Source organism: Festucalex cinctus, chromosome 4 (assembly GCF_051991245.1).
Source record: "Festucalex cinctus isolate MCC-2025b chromosome 4, RoL_Fcin_1.0, whole genome shotgun sequence".
NCBI lineage: Eukaryota > Metazoa > Chordata > Actinopteri > Syngnathiformes > Syngnathidae > Festucalex > Festucalex cinctus.
The window spans coordinates 13,972,806-13,997,296 of record NC_135414.1 but is presented as its reverse complement, the minus strand read 5'-3'; the positions used below and the strand labels follow the sequence as shown (position 1 = coordinate 13,997,296).

The window sequence follows — 24,491 nt, the reverse complement described above, 5'->3', positions numbered from 1 at the left end:
CTTTTCATTTTGTCAAAGTGTCATTTCTTTGGTGTTGTCTCATGAAAACATATAATTGCATATCTGCAGAAATGTGAGACGTGTACTCACGTTTGTGAGCATATTACTGCATTTCTCCATAGAAGAAGGTTTGGAATCTTAGCCACAGGTGTCAAAGTTCCAGAATGAGTTGCTCTATTAGTGCAGTTATTAAATTAAGCATGCTCCTCAAATGTACAGACGTTCCCAAACTCTACAGCATAATGTAATACAGAAAGCAAGACAGAATATCTGTAGCATTATGTTGCCGAGGGAAACCACCTACACACCAACGCTGCATGGTAACAAAACATCAACTTATATATTATACGAAGAGTAAGAGAGTGAGTCAGTCATATAAATAAAAGCGGTTCCAATTACGGGTAAGAAGAAAGTCGGGCTCAGTGTCTTGAATCCCTCCAGTCTAATTTCCTCTCCGTCCAAACAAAAGAAGAATAAAGGAAGTGTTTTGTGTGACTACAAACCTAAGTTGTCAAAACACACTTTTTGTCCTCAAGGAGCAACTAATGAGTTAGTGTTCGGAGCGGCTTAAACAAATACGCTGCCCTCTGCAAAGAGTAGCCACTCTCTTTTCGCCATTTTTCTTTTCAAGCTTTGCTCTTGTAAACGTTCTAACCTGTCTGTCATTTCAGTCCTCAAACATTTCTCAGGGCAGTGATCTTCCTGTCCCGCGAGTTCCCCCTTTTCTTTACAACTGCTTCATCTTTCGACAGGGACATGCGTAGATGTGTCACACTTACCTCCCTCAACTGATGCTGACAGCCGATCGAGACTGTTGGTGGTTGCCCTAGTAACCAGCTGTGATGACAGCCCAATCAAAGTCAATGTTGAATGTCAATACGGCTTCTGTTAAGCTTTTCATTGCATCAACATGGCTCCGTTTCCATTTGGCCTCACAATGACAAAAGCAAATGGCACAAAGCGTCATTATGAAATGGTGTCCAGTGTTAGGCCCAAACTATCTCCCAATCCTCCTCCAGCTTTATGGGATCATGAGAAATTATTCTGGAGAACAGATCAAAATGTTTGTAAACATTCGTTAGCAATTCTCTTGACTTCTGCTACTGACAACTGAAACGATGACAACAACTTGTTGTATGAGCTTACGCTGCCACATGAAGCCCCAAAAGGTTTTCGTTTTCTTCTAAAAGATCTAATTTAATGACATGGAACCTGTGGGCGAGGAGGATAAATTGAGTCGATGTCATAAATAGTTGTACGGAGAAGATTGCAAGAGAGCCTGGCGGCATGGTCAGCTCTTCTCAAGGGAGATTGGGAACCAAACATTCATCACGTTTGGGGAAGGCATTTTCTCACAGCTATGTGTAAAATGTTTGGTCAGGTTGTCTTTGATTGGGGAAAAAAATGGCTAGCCTTCTCGTAGACTAAAGCACACGATCCATTTCGCTGACAAAAGAGCACACCCGTGCCATTAATCTGAGCAGAAAAGTCAAGTCGTAGCTAGATAACAGAAAATTAGAAGTTTAAAAAATGGTATCAGTCAACAAAAGAAGCACACAATTGTATGCTGCTTGGGCAACATCTACCATGACCAAGGTGAAGGGATTTCATTTAATGCTATCTCCTGAATTAATTATCCCTCACTCCTCAGTGAACTGCTATGTCTGAATTTCCTCATCTATTTTTGAATCAACTTACCCATTGAAATGTAAATTACATCCACTACTGAGTCTCCCTTTCAAGCAGTTTACCTCACGTATCATCTTCGTTTTGACTGACACTTCACACATTCAAACTACAGCAGCAAAAAAGAAGGCTAAAATCATCATTTAGGACATTTACCCTGTTTTTGCAAACACTCTTTATTGGTCAAATGACATAGAAGGGTTTGTTTACTTGTGGTGTCATTGGAGATAATTTGGGCTTTTGCCATCGGAAATACGCGTGAAGCAGAGTTATTTTGGAATTTTCATTTTAGTTAGCTTTTATTTGGTTTTGAGTTTTTTGTTTTTTTTAATTTATTTACTTTTAATTAGATTTCAGGGTGGTTCTGTTAGTTTTTATTAATGGTAGCTATTTAAGAAAGGCTCTTAGTTTAGTTTTAGTTAGTTCCGGTATTAGTTTTCTCTCTTAATCGTGGGAATGCTGAAAGCATCCCACATATGTTATTCACATTTTTATTCTCCTCACTTTTTTGCCGAAAAACAACTCCCACATAATACTTTCGATTTACACCGTTCACATTTCAACTTGCTTAAAAAAATTCACACATTCCGGGGTATATATCGTCTGATTCCACGTTACTTACAGTACTCGCACAATTTGACGTTAAATATCAACTTTTCCCCATTCAATGGGACTGACATTGAACTTTTCCTAAGTCCCACTTTCCACGCCCATTTCCATACATACAACTGATCGTCATTACCAGCTCTGTGATACTGCTCAGTTCTTTTTATTCATTTATCTTTCAACTTCAATTAAAACTTTGTCATTTTCATGTAATTTATCTTTCAATTTACTTCAGAAGCATTCAGCTTAGCATTCAGCTATTGGCATTCAGCTTTCAGCATTCCCACGCAATTTCTACAGAAATTGCACTTGGTCTTTTTCGTTAGTTTTCTTTAACTAAATTAACCTTGGTGTGAATTTATGATGAAATGACCGATGGATTTTAATAGATGTCTGACACAGGGCGGCACACATCAGACCACCAAATAATTCAAAATACAGCCCATGACTAAGCGCAATCATAAAGAAAACTGTCCCAATGACTTCAAACCTACTGCCCTGTTAAGGAATCCATTCATACTGTGTTAGCCAACAAAAGGTTTTCCCAAGGTCATACAGAGGGGAAAACATCCCGTCCATTTGAGAAAACAAACTTTTCCCTGGAAGGAGAGGAGGGTGACGCCGCTTCTTAGTGCGCTTCTAATGAAACATTTACTCAAAATCACATAACACTGCAATAATTGCTGCACAGTTTGAAATTTGCATAAGTGCACATACACACACTTTGATGTGGAAGGTTCCTAGCTGTGATAATAAGCACTGTTGGGGGAATATTGATTAGAAGAAAGAAGTGTAAAGACAGCATATTTGCTGTTTGTGCGCTGCAGCATTGTGAAACTTGTGCTGAATACAAAATGGTTGACTTAGTAAAGTGGAAACAATTTGATGCTTTTCATCCCCCACAACAACACATAATATGAATTAAATATAAGGAACATTATTTAGGGACGTGAAGACAAATGGAACATCCAAGATGTAACCTTCAAGCATGAAGCTGTCTTTCCGTTTTACACCAAATCCTGCAGCAACTGTGTGGGCTTTTACACATCCCACTATCAGATGTGTGACATCAGTGCCAGCATCTGGTGTGACATTTAAAATAATTGTTGGACAGGATCATTAGCGTGGGAGAAGCGAATGCTCTGAAATTGGGCATTCCCTTTTACGCATGAGCCAACCTGCCTCTATCCTAGCTTGGATACTACTACTGAAGGCAGATTATTGGCAACCCCTCACACTACTCACTGTCAGTGTTGTCTATACAGGAGGGAGAGAAAAAATCCACTTTTAACAGGCTGTATAAAGGAAGCTTAGTGAAACATGGAATGTCAATAAAAGTAGATTATAAGTGGATGGGGGTTGAGGCCTGGGAACCAAACTGTAAGCAGAAGAATACGTGGGGGATAAATACCAACTTAAATACCTGATGGCCTAAATATCACTTTCCTCATTTCACACACAGCAAACACCCACAGATTTCCCCGCATAGCACGAGATCAAAATCCGCAGTGACATCCCTCTTTCTCTTCTCCCTTCCCGAAAGCAACATTTTAAAGCCCAAACAGCCAAAAACAAACCTTCCTCTTATCCTATCTGGCCCCAGGAGAGTTTGAGCTTTTAGCACTATTCTCTTATACCCACAAGAGGCATTTAATTTTCTTCCTGAAGGAAACCATGCAGAAATGACCTTTGATATGATAAAAATCAGAATTAAGATAACTGTGTTCAGAAAACACTCATTTGAGACGAAATAATATGCAACATGCTTGTGTTCAGGTGTTAAAAACTCTTCCTGTGTTTCCTTATGTTAAGTCAAGTGTGTGTGTGTGTGTGTGTGTGTGTATGTGTTGAATGGCCAGCACCCCCTGCTAATCTGGTGACCTTTTAGACACGATTACCAGCTGGTAAAGGCGAGACCTTTTGACCGGGATCTTATACCCGTAACGCTAAGTTATTATGTCAGATCACACATGCTCACTGGACTCAAATATTTCCCCAGCTAGAAAATAATAATAACTCATTTTAAATCACATTTACTTGTATTAGAGTACTGTCTGCTAATCACCAATCACCTACTGAATGTACTATAGTGGTATAGAGAAAAATAATGAAGCAGATTATTTTTGACATGCTGCTTTCGGACTTAATTTTTTCAGTGTTTAGCATACACATGTATTGATTTGAGTCAGTTTGCCAGCAAATGCTTATTTATCCCGGTCAATCTGTATTTAGCGACTATAGCTTAAAGGTTTTTACAATTTGCAACGGTACAGGGAGAAAAACAGCAACTGATAATTGTTTTATCAATAATTATTAAAATGACCACCTTACACTGTGTGGGCAGCACAGCGTTGTCGTTAACACATCTGCCTCCGCAGTTTTGAGCGTCTGGGTTTCAAGTTTGGCTCCAGCCACCCCGTGTGGAGTTTATGGTCAAACGTTAAAAAAAATAAAAATTAAAATTAAAAAATGGCTGGCTGGATGAACTACAATGTCCTTTTTACTGTATGTGCATTTCAATGGAGGACAAAACATGTCAAAATAAATAAAAAAAATTAAAGTGAAAAAAAATAGAATTCCAAAATTAAATATAAAAAATAAAACAACTATATGTCACAATAGCTGCACGCTTCCACAGTGTCAAAAACATTCACCGCCAAAAACGAAGAATTGGTGCCACAATGCCGATTGTTACAGTTTCATGCTCACAGCATCTGCAGCAAATATGAGAGCAGAGCGTGTTTATTTATTGATTGACATTTATTTCTATTCATATATTTATTTTTACATTTATTTCCCAATTTATTTGTAGATGTTTTTTTTTTAATGTCATGTATTTGTTTTTTTACTTTATTTATGTACATATATTTTTGTCATTTTTATTCCCATCTATATAATTTTTTGATTGATTTTGATTGATTAATTATTGAATTAGATTTTTATGTCTGTTTTAATTTTATTTTGATTTTATTATTTATTTATTTTTTATTTTGGCATTTTTATTCCCATTTATATTATTTTTTGTAGTTAATTATCGAATTTGATTTTTATATCTGTTTTAATTTTATTTAGATTTTTATTATTTATTTATTTTTTATTTTGGCATTTTTGATCCTCCATACAATTCAAGCTTGTACCGTCTTGATACGAGCCGAACGACGGAGAAAGCTGTATCCCATCTGAAGCTATCAGTGTTTGAACAGTTGCAAAGCAATCAGTTGCCCCGCCCACATTTACTCGCCAAGATGTTTGCTCCATATGTAAGCACATAAAAGTGACATCAAACACAACATTGTGCTAATCATAGAACAAAGGTCGGGGCGGTGAATGGCAGCTTTGTTCCATCAAGATGAAGTGAAGACTTGTGCAGTATTGCAGACGCAAGTCAAACACTTGGGCAAAAGTGTCTGAATGCTGATATGAGAGGTGGCACATGGTGACCTGTTGCAGCACGCTACTGAAAAGATGTTTTGATAAAAGCTTGCTCAGGTATGTTTCTGTCTCTTTCGGATTGGATGAAAGACAAGTCAGTATCTTAAAGAGTCTCTTTCCTGTTTGCTTTGTTGTGAAAAACGGGAACGGATTACATGGAAACATCCTCAGTCTCTATACAAGAATAAAAAGACATTGCTCGACTCACAAAGTTACAAGAATTCTCACAATGTTGACAGTTTTCCTTCTGTCCGACCGACTCTCACGCAACCTCGCTCTCTCGATCCCGGCTAGGTTGCACGCAGGAGGCTTCGCTTGACCCCGTGGCCTTTCCTTTTCAACCATCTGCGTGCGGACCTGCGGGGCTGCGGGGCTGCCGGGCCGAGGCTGTTTGTAAAGAAGTGCAGAATCAAGCATTCTGGTCGACGCATCCTGAACCGCAGCTGGGTCAGACCATCACATGACCACACAACAAACAAAAGCATGCTTAGGACAGAAAGAGGAGGCTTTACGGGAGGAGAGCTGTGATGGATGCGTGAACAAATATTTGTCGCATCTGAAACATAAAACAAGATATAGCACCCCCCCACCCCCATCCCCCAAGCCACCCATACATACGTGGGGTGTCTTGGGGTTTTATGTCAGTGCAATTGAACGGTGCCTATATGGAAGTGTCCATGTGCAGATGTGAGTGGGTGAATGTTTTTTTTTTGGTTATTTTTTTTAGTGTCTTAACAGTCTCAATCGCTGAATTCTGGTTTCATTCATCCCTTTTGTTTGTCTTCAGTGATAGCGATCATCTTCACAAAGATATGTTTACTTGCATTCAATTCATAAACACTTTTTCTTATTTGAGTTTTCTAAATGGATGAAAAAAAACAAACAAACAAAAAACGTTATGGTACATGGATGGTCAAGATCACTTTTTTTTTTTTTTTTTTTTTTTTTCAGACCGATGCCAATACAAGTGATTATTTCTTAAAGAGATACTTGACTCATTGAACTTTTCTTTGCTTTTCTTTAAAATTGCATGAAATTAATGGCAACCTTCTATTATGTTTTTCCCATTTATTAAGAAAATGCATATTTTGTATAGAACAAATAATAAAAAAAAGATTTAAATAAAAAAAATAAATAAAAAATAAATAAAATGAAAACTAATCCAGTGGTCAGAAAAAGTATGAATCAAAATATGTTGTTGTACAACATTTTTTGAAGGAATAGAGTGAAATGCAAAAAAAATATCTTGAATATAACAGCGCTTCGAGTAACATTTAGGGATAGCAAACATTTAACCGGAGTTTTGGCAACACAAGTTTGTCACCATTTAATGCAACTGTCTAAGTCTGAACACTAGGTGGCACCCAAGTAATGACATACAGTACATGACTTTGAAGAAGAAGTAGAAGGAGGAGTCATGTGTCTCGTATCATGTCAAAGCATTCTGATGAGTTGAAAATAACATCAATAATAAAAGATATACGAGACTAGTTGTTGCGAATTACAGCACATAAAACCCGGTACAGACACACTGATAGCCAGCTAGCGTCGTCTTGAAGTATGGCTGGTATGAAGTATGCTTGACATGATACGAATGTATACATAAAATAACAAATATATAACATTTAAAACACAAACACAGCTAAACAGGACAACAACAGCGTGAGATGAAGAGTATACACGAGCAACTTTCTAACGTTTGCCTTTCAAAATCCTCTGGCGATCACCCTCTCCCCTCCCGAGTCACGTGATGCTTTCGAAACACTCAAACCAACAGCAACACACATACATACACTATTTTCTTGCACTTGATACAAAGTACCAGATGACCATGCATGCAGGTATGCCAGGAAAAATGTCAGCGTGAAGAGGGGTGCACCCTTTGAGGAAATATAACGGAATAAAATACTGATAAATGTCATGTCTTCAAAAAATACATTAAATACGAGTACTGGTGCCTTTTCACCTCAATAAAAATGTTTGTTGCCCTGGCTACAGTTGTGGGGCTTGTCTATTGCTGATGGCTTCTATAATGGTCATTAAGAGGTTGATTAATTAAGGCAAAAGAGCATTACAAGGCTAGTTGTGGACGACACGTCAGATATTTCACAGATGACTGCTCCATCAGCATCGCATTGTAAAATGAAATATGGCATTGAGCGAGGAGGGAACAAAACATTCCGGAAGAATGGAGGGAGAGGTATGAAAAGGAAATGCCTCTTCTTCTTTTTTTAAATACACGACACATTCAGAGAAGCTCAGATCATCCTGAGAACCCAAAACAAAACGCTATCAGCGTACAAGTGGTTGAATAATTGAGATTGGGCACAGTGTCTGGTTGAGGCACATGAAAGGGAAGAAATAAGGAAAGCTGTTCATATAAAATGGAATGTTTTCAGTGTGTGCGTGCATATGTGTGTACAATTAACAAGGACAAAATGTATTTTTCCAGCAAGTAAGTGCTCACTGGTTACACTGGAGTACAACCAGGATGCACTGGAGGGTCCTCGGACTAATGAGAGGTAACAGGCAGCATCCCTACTTATTATGGAAAGGTGCTGCGGGAATGTGAATTATTGCTGCTGAGTGACGGCTTATTCTCAATGACATCATCACACACGTCTTTAAATACAGCAGTGAGGTCACTGTAAAAAATAAAAAATAAAAATGCTAAACCGCGCCACAGGGTCAGGAAAAGAATGAAAGCTGATGCAAAGCCTGCTGATTGATGGGGTTGCAGCTAATTGACTTGATCAATATTCAGATGTGAGTGAGATGCCTTGTAGCCGAGGAGCCTCAGGCTCACTTGACAGATGGGGATTCATGGCTGCATTAACACAACACAATACACGGGGAGGGAAATGCTTCACTCTGACACTGTCAATCACAACGGAGCATTATTATAAATGCAATTATCAATAAAACATGCACTGGAGGTGGTGGGAGTAGACATATGCTCTGGCCATGAGACATCAAATGCTCCTTGTGGGAAGTGTGTGACTGCTTCATCGATCTCTGCATGCGGATGAATGTGCCAAAATCACATCATTTCAAGACAATAGACCTTTCGGTGTTGTTTGTAAAGCATCAAAGTCTGACTGACTACTACTCACTTGATTGTTGAAAACTATGACAAAATATTGTATACGTCACAAATGTTAAATAAAAATAGTCTAGCCCAATTTTAACCTGGAGCCACTCTTACATCATACTTTTCAAACATATGTATGAAAAGATTACCTGAGTTGTGTTTGAGTAAGTAGGCAAAACCTAATGGCTAGCCTGCTAGCTAATACCAGCTAAATAGCATGCTAGTCATCACTTCTGTGCCACTAATCCAAGTTACAGAATATTTCCCTCAATAAGCATGTCAACTATGCCTATGTGTGTGTTGTAATATAACAAACCATATTTAGCTGCTGATTTTCAGCTTTAATTTGAGGGTATCTGCTGGCCCATTGCCATGGGTGGGCCTTGCGGGTCCGTGCCCGCCCTGTCAGTTAGCCGTGCCCGCCCTAGCTGTTTTAAGATGCCTGCCAAACAACTATTCTTCATATCAGTCACGTAAACTTGCGCCTTCTGTTTCAAGTAAATCATGGCGTGCCAGCCAACCACATACCTCCTTTCATGTTTGGCTTTGATTGACAGCTAAAGCTAGCGAATGACAATCGGGATCGGGAGGGGTGGGGTGGTGTGGGGGAGACGCATGATCTGCAGACACACATTAGGCAAATCTACTTCCGGGTTCGATAGTAGTGCGCGTTCAGGGCTCCAAGTGGAGGAGTGGAACCGTCACTTGCCTTCGGTGCCGTTTGGTTGGGCTCGCTTTCCCGCCTTGGACACCGTTTGTGTATGTGAGTGAGAAAAAAAAATCCGTGCGTGCTGTCAAATTGCCGTGGGAGTGACGTCATGCAGCCGACAAATTTGCTCTGCCCAGACTGCCTACAGTGAGTGACACGCACCCCGCCACCCCCCGCTCTGCGATTGGCTGGAGGGTAAAAAAAACAAAACAAAAAAAACTGTCTGTCCACAGAAATGTCCCGCTGTTGACAAAACAAACACAAAATGGCAAAATACTGTACAGGCTGGGGTTAGGAAAAAAATCACCACCACACATTAACAGAAGCCCAGAGGTGCAGATTGAGATCATAGGTATAAATCCTGTATTTATATAGTGCATTTTCTTGAGTGAAAATGTAAGACCGTGCCTTTAATAAGCAATGGCTATGACCTAATTACAATAACTACACATTACTACATTACAGTAAGGAACTTAAGAATTAGTTTAGTAAGAGTTACTTAATATTTCCCACATGTAATCAATCTTTAGTTGCATGTAAATGTTACTTAATTCTGTTGAGTTTGACATGCTTGATATTGAGTAGTAGAATTTACTTAATTGGAGTGTATGCAAATACTTGAGATTTTTTTTTAAAAGTAAATCATATGAGTCGTTTTGTTGTTGTTTTCAGTGTACCTAGCTATCAAACAGCTGAGCAACCAATTGTCTCATTACTTCTGAACCTTTATAAAGTTACAGAGGCACTAAATGAACCGTTGTAATTTCGACACTACCCTAAAATTAGAGCTTAAAGTCTGCAGTTAAAGCACATCTTGTTCATTACATTTCCAATCAAACTATGTCACACTGTAAGGCTAAAATCAACATTCAAGCCATTTCCTCTGTTTTCTGAATCACTTTGCCTTGGGCAAGTGACATCGAAAAAGGTTTGCTTACTGGTGACATTGGCTTAGTGGTGACATCTGAGCTATTGATACCCTCTCATAATAATAAACTGCTTTTCAGCTTGTCCGACCATCAGCACGTCTGCAATTCAAGAGCTTCATTTTCAACCACCAGAGCGCATTTTATCAGACCTCCACAACGGCCCTGCGCACGATGAACTGGTGTGAGTGCATGTGTGTGTGTGTGTGTGTGTGTGTGAGTGTGTTACAAAGCGTACATGCTGCAGGGATTGGAGGTAATGAAGCAGATCATTATTGATGATTCATATGCTGAAGAAAGATGGCAGCACCAAGACAAGAAACAGTCAAACTAAGAGAGACAATACTACAAGTACATTCTTATTTGAAAGAATGAACCGTCCATAATAGAATAATTCCTTAATTAAGAAAGCACAACCTAAACAAAAAAGCTCTCATTGATGAAATACAGCACCCTTTCACAGTTCTTGTTGTTAGCGCGCCCGTCGAACAATGTCTTTTCAGTCTCGCTCTTTTTTTCCCCCCCCTCCCAGCCCGAGGCGTGCGATCAGCCCTCAGCCCCGCTCGGACAGCCGTCACTTCCTGTCCATGTCATTGTGGTGCTACAGGGTGACGCAGATGCTGCCGGCCGGGCTCATCCTACAGACTCCTTTCTGTGCTATGTCTGGCCAGCGGCTTCACCTGAGAGCTGTTGGCTGTGAAATCCCTCTGCCCCGCTGGCGTTGGCCCATGAACGGCACGGCGAGCCAAAGGACTTCTGCAGCTGTCAGCAGCTGACATGCAGAACAAATTACCATCCGCATCTCCATAAATTAACTCAGAAGTGATCCAAACATATGCACCGCCTCTGTGCAGTTTTCTCTAACAGGAGAACAGCAATGCACACCAATAGAATTTAGAGTTGGCTTTCTCTCAGTATCTAGATGACACGCTATGCTTCAAAATGAGCGGTTTCTCATCCTAGCATGAGGGTCAAAACATGGATTTTGAGCCCCAACAAAACACATTGAATAGCAAGACTAAGAATCAGTTTTGGAAGATTTTCCAAACTGCAGAGACTTTCCCGAACTGGACGCACGCATGTTAACATTGCCGCAGTGCAGGGACGTAGGCGGTTGACCATCGAGGCAAGCTTGGTGCTGCTTACACCACAACCAGTTAGCTAGCAGTAAGCATCGCTGGCGACTAGTGTTACTCGTGTGGCTAAACATGTTGCGGACATCCATGGCGGTGAATAAGCTATACACATCTGACAAGAATCCTTCTCACACAGTGATGACGAGAAAAGACAGAGAAGTTATGCTAATTGCTAAGCTAACCTAAAACTGACAAGGCTAGCAGGTGTAACATTGAAAGTCACTTTTTTTTTCAGGCATTTGGCCCACCAAAGAAAATAAAAAAAATGTACCTTGTATAGTGGAACAAATTTTAGTCAATTAATCATTCAAAGAGCAGGGCTAGGTTTAAAAAAATCAATAATTGACATCGAATCAATTTTCCTTTTCAAGCCTGATATCAATTCGTAAAACCGAGAATCAATTATTTTAATATCTTCTTTTCCCATAAATTCATCAGAAAATAGTATTTTAAAGGCCAAATTGTTTTTTTTTTATCTTACAGTTTTCATGAGATTTACTGTTTACATGAATTTAAAAGTAGACTTATTGCACTTATCAAAATTTGTTTAAGTTATATTTACAATTACTGAATTAGAATTCTGAAAATATTTTCATCTCATCCTTGCTGATCTCAATGTGTGTGTAACACTTTAAGGCCCAGTATGCCGGTTTCAGGAAAATGCACTCATCATATAAAAGGTGTTGGGGTGGAAACCGGGACTCGGAATCGGACGATCTCAAAATGAGGTGACTCAGGCTCCAAAAAGTGTGATCAGGACATCCCTAGAATTTAATGTTTGTGGCTTTAGATCATGTCCTAGATATTAAGAAGAATTGATCATTTCTCAATATCGGATTGAATTGAAGTGAATCAAATCGTAACAAAATCAAAACTGAATCAAACTGAATTCTTGTGAATCGAAATCAATTGAGGAAATTAGAAATTCAAATCTATATCCTGCCCTACCAATGCGGTGTTGAGAAATATGGTTGCTGAGCTCAGAGTTCTTAGAAGACCAACGACGCACGAATAAAATACTCCCAACAGTTTCACATAATTAGAAAACAATGTTACAAAATAATGCTGCATAACATGCAACTGCAGTGGTATTTGTAGGGAGGCCAAGATGAAATTTTGGGGCGCTTGAGCACATTCCCGAGCTGGGCAACAGTTCTCACCGTCGTGATTCTGTGCGGCTTAAGAAAGTATTGCTGATTTTTGTCCACACTCTGTGTCACGTTTCAGCAGCGAGCATCAGCAGATTCTGCTCTAATCTGCTTGTGTATGTTTGTGTGCAATACGAAGGCTTTCACAAGGGGATTGCTGGGACTTGTTGGGAAGCTCAGCAGCTCACGGTCCATAAAGGATCAATGCAGACTTGGTGTTCATCTGGCCGTTCATTTCATTGCTTAAACCATCACGCAATCCTCTTTACAAGATGGATTACAGTCCAAATTTACGAACAAAAGCCGCTACCAACTTATATCGACATTATTATGAGGTGCATTTGTCTGTAGTGGTTGTTCACGTTGTCAACACATTTACACCAATTCTGCCACTGCTGGTTGGCGTGTAGGAGGAAGCCGTGATTTCTTTTTGTAGGCACGCACATCAACTTGCTGATTAGCTCAGTTCACCCACATGTCAAGTCGTAGTTCTCAGACCGAAGAAGGATGAATGTTAACTTGTGCTGAAGCGCAGACATTGTGGAGGAGTGCGGTGCTGTCACCACCAACAGCGTCACAGTCCGCAGCGTGGCAAAAACAAAAGCGCCTCACTCCCGTGTCCAATAGCGCCATTGTGTTTGCACCACAAACACGATTGTGCACATTTGGAGGAGACGGACCAACAAGCAGCTGTCGGGACATCAACTTGTGTCAAGTTTGTCAAAAATGCTCAAGGCATCCATCTTGAGCCCGTGTATGGCCTTTGAACTCTGACCTGTGTGGCTACTTACTGTTGCCTTGTAACTGTACCCTCGCGCACAAACACAGATGGCCCTGAGGAGACCCTTACTCGCTCCCCCTCCTCATGCACTCTGGCCCAGCGCCTCTATAATTAATGGAATGGCCCTTCACAGGGTCTCTGGTAGCAAATCAAGGAAAAGTGTGCTCATGTAAAAAAAAACACCATGAAAATTGAATGTGGTTAAACACACCATGTTATAGTATACAGCAGGTATTCCAAAAAGAAATGAGAAGTTGAAAATTTTGATTCATCATTTGCACCAAGCTGCCATTTTTTTAAAAATGGGTTTTGACAGTACATACTGCAATGCGTGGGAGCTGATTTGCCATGGATGGCGCAGCAGGACAGCAAAAAAAAAAAAAAAAAAATGGTAGAGTAATTGAAGGCCACAATTTAACGTTTATTTAAGAGAAACCGAAAGAAAAAAAAAAAAAGTGGGCTCGACGCCACCGTGTGTTACATTAGACGTTCACAGCAAAAAAAAAAAAAAAAAAAAAACATTCCTCGCCAAAAAGGAAAAATAAAAACTACCTATCTACACAAAACAAACAGTTGTTTTTCAATTTCCATTATTTCCTTAGAAGAAAGAAATGGTCACTGCCTTCATCCTTTGATGTTCCAATGGGTTATATGCCACGGAAGAGGCGGGACTGTTTTTGCAGATTTGGTTCCGGTTCAGTTTGCGACGTGTGGGCTGCGTCAAAAATACTCGTGCTTCCGACTTTGTGCCCCTCGGTTGCGCGTTCTCAACACGGACCGGAAGCAAACTGATGTGCAAAATCACGTCCCGCCTCTTCCGTGGCATATACCCCATAATCTGTCGAGAAAAGAAGCAATCACCTGCACCTGCGTCCAATGAGATGATGACACAGTCTGATGTCATTGCTATCCTGTTTACAGCCTATCACAGCGGTAGGGAATCCTGGTCCTCGAGAGCCGCTGTCCCGCCTGTTTTCCATGTCTCCCTCCAACACAGCTGACTCGTTATCATCATTATCATCATCAGCAAGCTCTGGCGAAGCCTGATAACGAGCCAGTTCATCAAATCAGCTGTATTGGTGGAGGGAAACATGGACGACAGGCAGGACAGTGGCTCTCGAGGACCAAAGTTTCTTACCCCTGCCCTATTGGAAGATTGCTATAATGTCATCACTCTTGCTGCTCATGTGTCGTATTAAGTATATTATCATGTTCCTCAATTAATCAACTCAGATGTTCTAGAATGCTTTTCCTGACATTTTTTTTGTCATCACACTTTCCCAAACAAGCTATGTTCCACAGAGTGCACGGGGATCTCTTTGATGAAAGGTGCGAGTCAGGAGAAGAGTGCAAAAGAATGTCCAAGGCATTAAATATTCCATGAAACACAGTGAAGACTGCCAAATATGGCGCAACAGTGATATTACCAAAAACTGTAGTGTACGTCCCTCCAAAACTGGTGAAAAGACCAGAAGAAATCAGGCAGCTGAGAGGTCAACAACATTTAGATTAGTGTTGTTCCGATACCGTTTTTTGGCGCCTGAGACCAAGCTTTGCAGTATCGGCCGATACCGATACCATACCGATACTTGAGGGTTTTTTTCCTCAACATGAAAAAGCTGTCCTGCTATTGGTTCAGAGCATTCAAGGGCCAATAGGATATCTTAGATCAGCATGCAGTGAACATGTCACATACCAGTGAATGTCGTGCACGAGCAAGACACAAGATGCTGCATCCAAAATCCTATATTAGCGTTGGAATTAATGGTATCGGCATGTTACTTGTGAGTAGTCACCGATACCGATACCACTGTTTTAATGCAGTATCGGCACCTCTGCCGATACCAGTATTGGTATCGGAACAACACTAATTTAGATGATATATTAGTTTGCAGGAATTTCTGGCAAGTAATGACAACATTCTCTCATCTTCTTCATATGTCTGGGCTAAGACAAAAGCCTCAAAAATACACTTGAAATTTTCCAAACACATGGGAAAATGTGTAATGAGCTATTCTTGTCTCAACACCCGTGATTTAGTTTGGTTCTTCCATTGTAATAGGTGCTAGGTCTAATGCAAATAGCAAATATGTGTTTAATTAATATCAAACTTTTTTCAACCCATTTCCAAAATTTTGGACTTGTTCGGTCGGCAAAAAAAGTTGAAGGCAAAATCACCACTAAACCCATGAAGATGTAATTCAATCATGACATAGCCACACACTTACTAATTATCCAATATTGCTCCGTGTATGCAGTAAAGCGACTAAATTGAGTAACCATCCCATTTCGCTTAATTGGTCTGAAAATTACATATTTACTTCAAAACTAGGTAGGCCTCTCCCAACTCTTTCACTCGATGATAAATCACAAGTGTATCCACTTTTTGTGTGCCTTCAGATTGCGTCTATATGTAAACACCTTGGATAAGTTGGCTCAATACATATCAAACAACACCACTTCAAATTCTCTACTATAACGTGTTGTCCTTTTGCCCACACTGCAGCTCAAGAGTAGCAAAACAAAGAAAAGAGGGATAAAAGATGTACTCACGGAGAAACCTGCCCAAAAAGGGCAAGAGTGTCGCACCCTGGGAGATGTGGTGAGAGCCAGAGCGGCGAAGCTGACTGCCAGGATGAGGCTCCCCAAGACCATCTGAGAGACTCCGAGAGTCAGCATGATCCGGGTCCGAGTCCGGTATTCCCTCAGCCGAGAGAGGCTGCGGGACAGCGACGCCGGGCTGAGGGAGCCCTGGCCGCCGATGCCCGCACGGGGCAACGCGTTCACCGGCATTGTTCTTAAAAAAAAAAAAAAAGAAGAAGAAAAAAAAAGGTGCGATTCAAAGATCGAGAGCCGAAGGAGAAGAAATCCGAAAATAGAAACAGCGTTAACGTAAACGGCGAGAGTGGAGGTCAAAGCCCGATGTGGTTGTTCTACATCAATTAAGATGCTCTCCAATTAGCGTCGAGCTTCCGCGAGTGGGAGGGAAGAAGAGTGAGATCAGCATCCGATGCTTCTCGTTACACTCGAAATCCCAACGGGGGTTCGTCCAAATTCCTTGTTAGCTCCGACCAACGAGGCATTCCTCGGAAGAAAAGTCAGCGAAGGCGCACCGGAGAAGCAACCTCGCACCATTGTCACGCCACTGCCATGCTTGAGGGCGACTGCATTCAAACACGGCGTCAAACGTGCAGCGTGGACTCGGCGCGTCGAATCCTGTCGGAGAATATCCGCAATTGTGCACCAGCTTCTGGTGCGCAGTTGTTGGAAATGTGCCACAGTGCGTCTGTGCGCATGCAGCAGCAGCAGCAGCAGCGAGAGCCAGGCTGACTTACTACTATGGTGATGGAGGAGGGGGCGTTCGGATGGAGGTGCTGGTGCGCGCGCGTGTGAACGTGCGTGCGTGGATGCGCTTGATTTGTGAAGAGGTGCAGCATGGGAGGTTTGATTCCCAGCGGGTGAAGTTGGTGCGCATTTGTGGAAACAAACACAAAGACATGGTTGGCTGAATCCTTCACTATGCTTTGAAACATTTGTCATCACAATACCTGACGGAATAAGATGTTTTATTTTGCTTCTTTTATTGTTTTAAACATTCATTTTAATAACCATTCAAATTAATGTTTTTTTTTCCCCCAACAATCTTAAAAACTCATTCACTGCCAGTCATTTTAGAACATTTTAAAATTGTCAATATTCACGTGATATTACATTCAATAATTATATATAAACCGAATCTACCAAATAACAGAATAGACTCCCTACTTTTTGTCCCGTCCCGTTCTTTTATAATTGACAGCAGAAAAATGTAGGTTTGCCAAAATACAGCCATTTCTCCCATGGACTCTGAAACTGTGTTTATTTCCTATAAAATGGGGCAATGATGTCATCTACCGGTGGTTGGGCATCAGTAAAGTTGTTTCCAAGTTTGATATTTACAGTGGAGCATGCTCAGATTCGCCCCCATTTAGCACCGCTCTAAAAAATACAATTGACAAGTAGAATTGTCAAAGGCAGTGAATGAGTTAAAAATGTGCTTTATATTCTCAGTATTTTCCCCCCTTAGTAGTATCACAGATTTTTATATCACACCATTAAATCTAATTTTATATTGCAGATTTTGACCACTCAGCAGCAAAAAAATATCATTGTGATTTCACAATAAATAATTGGATATCTTTTGCATGACTTTCACAGTAAAGATCAGATATAGTTGAAAAAAACTAGCACAAAAAAAATCACTCAAATTCTAAGTACCCTTCACAAGGAGAATGTTGAGCACATTTTACAAGTTTATTAAAAAGAAACAAAAAGCTCCGTACGCATTTGAGGAATGAAACCATGACCTTCAGCTTGGGTGACGGCCACTCTACCACCTGAGCCATGCCACTCCTTCTGTATGATAGTATAATGATGGTGTCAAGTGGAATCCTTGTATCGCCAAGTGGTTTTTTGTCTCATTTTGGACAGACCAGCAATGCAGTATAGTGGCAAATAGCAAGAGTGGCATGGCTCAGGTGGTAGAGTGGCAAGCTGAAGGTCAGGGGTTCGTTCCTCAATGGTTACATAGTAGGATAATAATAATAATAATAATAATAATAATAATAATAATAATATTTTACTAAACTAGTCAAATGTACTTAAAACTCTCATAATTTAGTTAGAATTTTTGAGTAAAAATTATTCCCTTTTTTTTTTTTTTTTACAGTGCACTGTGAAATGTACTCTCAACAATTTACTGTAATGTCACATCTGCAATACATTGTTGTAAAACACATCTGTATTCTGTAACTTCACAGCTGCAGTGGCAAAGCAATTGCTGTGATATTACAGTACATTACTGGGGAGTTACAACCTTTTAGTGTGCACTGCAAAATTGTTTTATAAAGCCTCACAGTCATCCATTTACACATCAGTGGTCGGCTACTGCCACGCAGGAAGTGGCCAGGTCCACTGGGAGCAAATTCAGGTTCACGGTCTTGCTCAAGGACACTTCAACATGGTCACAAGAGTTGAGGATTGAACTAAAAACTTCCCGGTTGAGAGGCAACCACTCTACCAGTGAGCCATGCTGCCCTTTTGTGCCAGGTTGCAGTCACTCCAAGCTGCAAGAAGTGATGTGACCTCCTACTACCGGTACATTTTTTCCCTAAAAGATTTTATCTCATTATTTTTTCCACAAAGTATGACTTTCTTCACCTTAAAATGTATGTTTGAAATTCATTAATGACATATTTGGATATCACCTCTCGACTCAAGCGGGACCAACAGACAATATTTCTCGCCTCATTCACAGATCATTCCTATTTTTTCTAAGGTTCCATAAGTTCGATCGGAAGGGTCGGGAAGCATTTTTACCGTTGATTTATATCTTATTACTCACACAAGAAACTTCAAACTACAAACGTGTTACCACTTTTGGAGGAAGTGCCTTTGTCGTCTCCTCAGAGAAAGGAGAAATGGCGTTTTTTAGGGTTAAGTCCCAAGTTCGGTTACGTCACGTGACTGTCCAGGGAATATTTGAATAAAAATATTACACTGTAATAAAACTGTTGAATTCTGTGAAATCTTTGCTTTAAAAAAAATAAAAAAATAAAAAAAATTGTGCTGTTGTGATATTACAGGCCTTGTTGTGATATAACTGATTTGTTTTCAGGATTTTACTGTAAAATAACAGTTACATGAGGTAAAGGATGCTGTAGTTTAAACATTGGGATATTACAGAGGAACTTAATTACAACAAATTGCTGTAAAATAACGCCAATTATTGTGAAATGCTGCAAGTTTAGTGTATGACAGTGCAGGCCAATAAGTTTGACACAGGAAGAAAAGATCAAGGGTGTTAATGACAGTGAATGTCCATAGTTTGGATTAGGTGTGAATTTACACGTAAAATATGCTAAAGTGCATATTGCAAAGCAATAGTGTAAATTACATAACTGCACATCTGGTAAAGTAAACATTGTTAGCTAATTTACGCTAATATGGCCTTCCACCACTCGTTGGAAGAAATCGTAATGTCTCCATCAGTGGAGAAGTATGCCGCGTGTGCACCCTCAGATCACTTTACTGAAATAAAGGTAAAATGAACACAAGCAGGCCAAGATACATAACCACACACGACCTGCCAAAACTGACGCTGAGTCACTCAACATTCAGAGAGCGTAGTGGTTAACTATTAAGTTAACAGCCAGCCAACGCTCCATTCTGAGTCCCACCTACGTCATTCAACAGGACAGGGCCTGCCTTTCTCGTCACAGTCGCATATATGTCGAATGTGAGGGTGGCGACACCAAGTGGACAAAAATAATACCTGCACCTCATATACAATTGCATCGGTATTTTCCATCCATGGCACGTAATATGTAAAATATTTAAAATGTATAAATATATGACTCAATATCTAACTCACAGTTTAATTATTACTTTACGATGACTGTAATTGTGAGCTGGTGGTTAAGTCTTTTCACCGAGTTTTGTCATGTCAACGTAACGTTTGGCCATCAACGTAATGAAGTAGGGCTGCCTACATTAGTGTCGTTGGACAGTGAGTGTACGCCTACATTGGCAAGATGATATAAAATCGTTGAACGTACACTTCTGCATAACATTGCATCCTTATAACAACAAAGAAATGGGCTCAATTTACAACAAATAATAATTAACAATGCTTTTTAGTCAGTAACCCAAGATTTAAATGTCTCAATTAGCCTGAAAACAATAATTGAAAATTATAAGGAACTAAAAAGGTTGCTAAAGGTACAATTTGATGTAAACAGTACATTTGTGACACATTTAAATTGTAGAATTTGGAAATTAAAACAGACAATGTGAAGTTTAATTATATTTGCAGTAACCACTTCCATGCGAGAACGGTACTTGTGCATGTGTTTTGAAATCGTCTGGTGGCAATAATAACCTGTTAAACTCAGGACAATCCGCAGGTTAGATTGAATGTGGCGGTCAACTGGTGCACGATGAAGAAAGTAGCATTTTGAAGGAGTGCTATGTAATGGCAAGAGACAAAACGTTGCTGAAAAACAGCTAACTTACATTAATGCAGGACTGTGACCTTCAGAGGCGCCCTCTAGTGGCCACTTGTGAATTGCGTGGAGAGAACCAATCCTTTGTGGGGTTAACAACGAAATTGTCACACTGCAAGGAAAAATGACAATGATGCGCTTTTCAAATCTTTTACAAGCAAACTCACTGGAAGCTTTCAAACCGTCAAGTTAACTGCAACTAAATATAGCCGCTTAATGCTGGACGTGACAGCTAATTTTAGATCAATAACGTTTCACTTTGCAAGAAAAGACATCTTTGTCAGACTTTACTTTAAAATGATTTTATTTATTAATACAGTGGTATACTTAAAATTGTGTTGCAGAGGAGGAAAAAAAGAAACAGAAATCAGCCACACGTGAAGCGCTAATATCCAATTAAAGCTGTGTTAAGTCTAAAAATAAGCTGGTACTGGTGTGCCATACATCATTAATGGTCTATTAGTACAAAAATACATTAAGGGCACACAATACAGCATCCAGTATTGAAATCAGTGAAGGGAACTGTTTGCTATTCAAAAAAAAAAAAAAAAAGTTTTCAGCCCAAGCACTTTCCTGATCCATGTTTCCATAAAAAGACAATTTGTGACGGCAATTGAACGTGAATGTGTTGGTAGAAAAGGTGTGATGTATTACTGTCAGGTTCAACGCTTCAAGGCTCGAGGGTATAATCCAGAATACAAAGATCATCATGTTTCCATCGGTCACATGTTTTCGCTACATTTTATACAAAAAGAAAGTCTTACAAAAAAAAATTCATTTACAAAAAAAAGAACCAAGGCAATATGCTCGCATTATTTACAGCCACTCTTCTTCATCTTCTTCTATTTTTTTATGCATAGGAGATAAAAGACCAACATACATTTGTTACCCTCTCGCAACCGTTAGTGTGCTGAACCAGAGTTTGCTTATACGCTGGGTTAACAAAAATGGCAGACCAAACAACACTAGACAGTAACTCATCATAAATTATTGTTTTCTTCATGAAAAGAGGTGAACGAGCTGCAGATAAGGCATCGCTGCTTATTGTGTTTGAATGCACAAGTGCAAAAGGAGAAAGAAAGGTGAGGAAGCAACTGAGGAGGCCGCTGGACCTGAGTAGAACGACATGCATAGATCTCCCTCAGGCTGGAAGGAGCCCACCGCCACTCAAGCTACAAGAGAAGAAGAAGAAAAAAAAGGCGCAACAGAGGAAGAAGAAAGGTTAAAGTGTGCTGCTTGGCTTTTAGATCCGGCTGACCTTCAAACTCCTTCATCAGATTCCCTCAAAGTGGAAGAATGCGGATACATCATTATATTCAGTCACCTGAACTGAAAAATAACAGGAGCTTGAATTCAGGACTAAAATGCATGATATATTTTTTTTCATCTAGACTACTATATATACTGTATGCATATATAGCATAAATACACCGACTCTGGTTTGTAAAATATGTTCGCTGGTGGCGCAAATGGCAAAACAATCCATCCAGGTATACTCATGTAAAAACTTCATTGTATATTATATATAGCATGAATCCATAGTAGGAAGGGGGCATGCATCAGTGGTTTCACTTCATCAAGACTTCATTTGAGGGGAAAAGTTTGAAAATCTTCAGTGCCCGGCCGTAAACAGCTTCCGACTGGATCCTTCTTGACGCCGCCATCGCCTGTGCGACTCTCCATGTGTTGTGTTTATGTGTGTGTGTCCTTGTTGATCCACCGTGGTTGCACATCCCGCGAACATCGCACTTAAAAGTGGTCGATGAGCACAGAAACACAGTTGGCTCCCACCAGGTAGTTGGGGTCCCCAGGGAGAGACTTGTTCTGCCAGTTTTTGGGGTCACCTGAGAGGAAAGGGAACAGATGGAGCAGATGAGTCTTTTAGCTGCAATTAAACACTAATGGCTCTATAAGCACTCCCTCTTCGCAGGCTGTGTGGAACAACGACTGCAGTGGAAATTCATCAACTACTTGAGCGGAGCTGCAGGACCTGATTGCATCTCCTGCCTGCCAGCCAGCCACGCTTGGATGCTACAAGACAGCGGCCTACATCCAAACAGCGGAGACGCACGACAATAGGCAAGTCACTTCATCTTTAATGAATGTCCCCGGCCTCTTGTTGACTCCACATTCAACCTCAGTCACTATGACGACTGCACACTGCACTGAAGTGAATGAAAGGTATGGCTGGGCAATTCATCCAAACGTGATTTTGGCTTCTCTCGATCTTAAAAATTATTTGGAAAAAAAACAAAATGTGCCAAATGGCGTGGTGTTTAAAGTCCACTGAAAATAACAGAGGCTTTGTCCGAATGTGCACACTACTCCCTACACCATTCACTAGTGTGATGTCACAGCATTTTGTAGGGGTGTCGGAATGTCCAAATGACAAAAATGTAGTGCACTTAGAATTACCCATGATGCACTTTGAAAAGTAGTGAACATCGACGGTCACTCAACCCATTTATATAGACCAAAATACATTACGAGTATTGAATTTAAATAATTAAAGTGTGACATTAACTATATAATATTGAAATAATTAATTAGTTTTAGTTGTAATTATGTCCAACCAAGTACATGACAGTTTAATTATTATATTTTTAATTCATAATAAAGTTAACATAAAATGTCCTAGAAAAAAAATAAATGTCAGAGAATTGAATAAAAAAGGCAGAAAGGAAAATTCTCAAAAAGTAACCAATAGAATGTCCAAAAACAAAAGAAAAAAAAAACAGAAAATTATCATAAAATGGCTTTGGAATTGTCCCAAACAGTCAGAAAATTGATTAAAAAAAAACAAAAACAAAAAAGAAAAACAAAACCAAACAGAAAAGCATGCTTAAAAGTAACAATAAAATGTCCAAAAACAATAGAGGATCGAACATTACCATAACTAATTTTTGGAATTTAAAAAAAAAAAAAAAAAAAAAAAAAAAAAAAAAAAGTCAGAAAATTTACAATAATAAAAAAAAAAAGGCAGAAAAGAAAACGTTCACAAAGTAACTATAAAATACCCAATACCAAAATGAAGGAATCCCAAAAGTGACCTAAAAATGTATGAGGAATTACCACAAAAAAAAAAACGAAAAAACAAAAACAAAAAAAAACGGAAGATGAAAGGTAAAAGAAAATGAATGTCTACATATTGGATATTAAATTTTTGTGTTGTGGTGCAGCTGTAATTAGCTTTTGGGCCCAAAGTACATTAGACTACTGCGATTGGCTGGCTGGCAACAGCAAGTGCCAAAATGGCTGCCCCCTGAGATGGATGGTGCATCTTTGTTGCATAATTCATATTCCACAAAGACAATATGAAAACACTCTTTAGAATAGTGGGGGTACATAGAACATATTATTGTAAAGAAATTTCCCGAGTTCACTCCCCCTTTAATGAGACACCAGTTGCATTTATTATTATTATTTTTTTGTAAATCTAAAAGCACAAGAAAATAACTACACATATTCAGTCAGTGCTAATGCTAACTTCAATATAAAACCCCATTGACATGCTAACAGGAAATTAGAATAAATTCTGGGAGTGATATTCCTTCAATTAACAGTTATTCATACACGAACGTTGTGGGAGCACATGCAACCAGACTTCTCAAAGACACATATTCTTCATAATCTGTAAAAAACAAGTTATATTCAGAGAGCTCGATCACAACTTTTTCTGTCCACTCTTTTTACATCATTGTGTGTACTCCATGCAAAGAGGCCAACACACACTTTTATTTTTATTTATTATTATTTTAGTATATTTTTTTAAATTTTACTTTATTTTCTAGTTGCTCTGTATATTTCGTGTTGATTTTTGAAGAATTCAATGATATTTATATTTTTAAATTGTCATACCAATACCCATTTCCAGTTGATATAGCACAAACTACAATAACCAAGGTCCCAAGTTAGCCCCAGCAAGCCAAAGAC

At 39.6% G+C, this 24,491-nt stretch overlaps 2 protein-coding genes across 14 annotated transcripts in view; both read right to left on the bottom strand.

Annotated features, from left to right (window-relative positions):
* The window catches only part of fam189a1 (family with sequence similarity 189 member A1), a 76,526-nt gene extending 59,810 nt beyond the window's left edge, over nucleotides 1–16,716 (bottom strand). Inside the window, exon 1 of the mRNA XM_077519073.1 lies at nucleotides 16,069–16,716. Within this exon, the coding sequence (XP_077375199.1) occupies nucleotides 16,069–16,308 (240 nt within the window). The 5' untranslated portion in view covers nucleotides 16,309–16,716. The remainder of the gene's footprint in view (nucleotides 1–16,068) is intronic.
* A 4,128-nt stretch (nucleotides 16,717–20,844) lies between these two features.
* The window catches only part of tjp1a (tight junction protein 1a), a 126,949-nt gene continuing 123,302 nt past the window's right edge, over nucleotides 20,845–24,491 (bottom strand). For all 13 annotated transcript variants that reach the window (XM_077519061.1, XM_077519069.1, XM_077519062.1 and 10 more), the window contains one exon: nucleotides 20,845–22,402. In XM_077519061.1, the coding sequence (XP_077375187.1) occupies nucleotides 22,308–22,402 (95 nt within the window). In that variant the 3' untranslated portion in view covers nucleotides 20,845–22,307. The remainder of the gene's footprint in view (nucleotides 22,403–24,491) is intronic.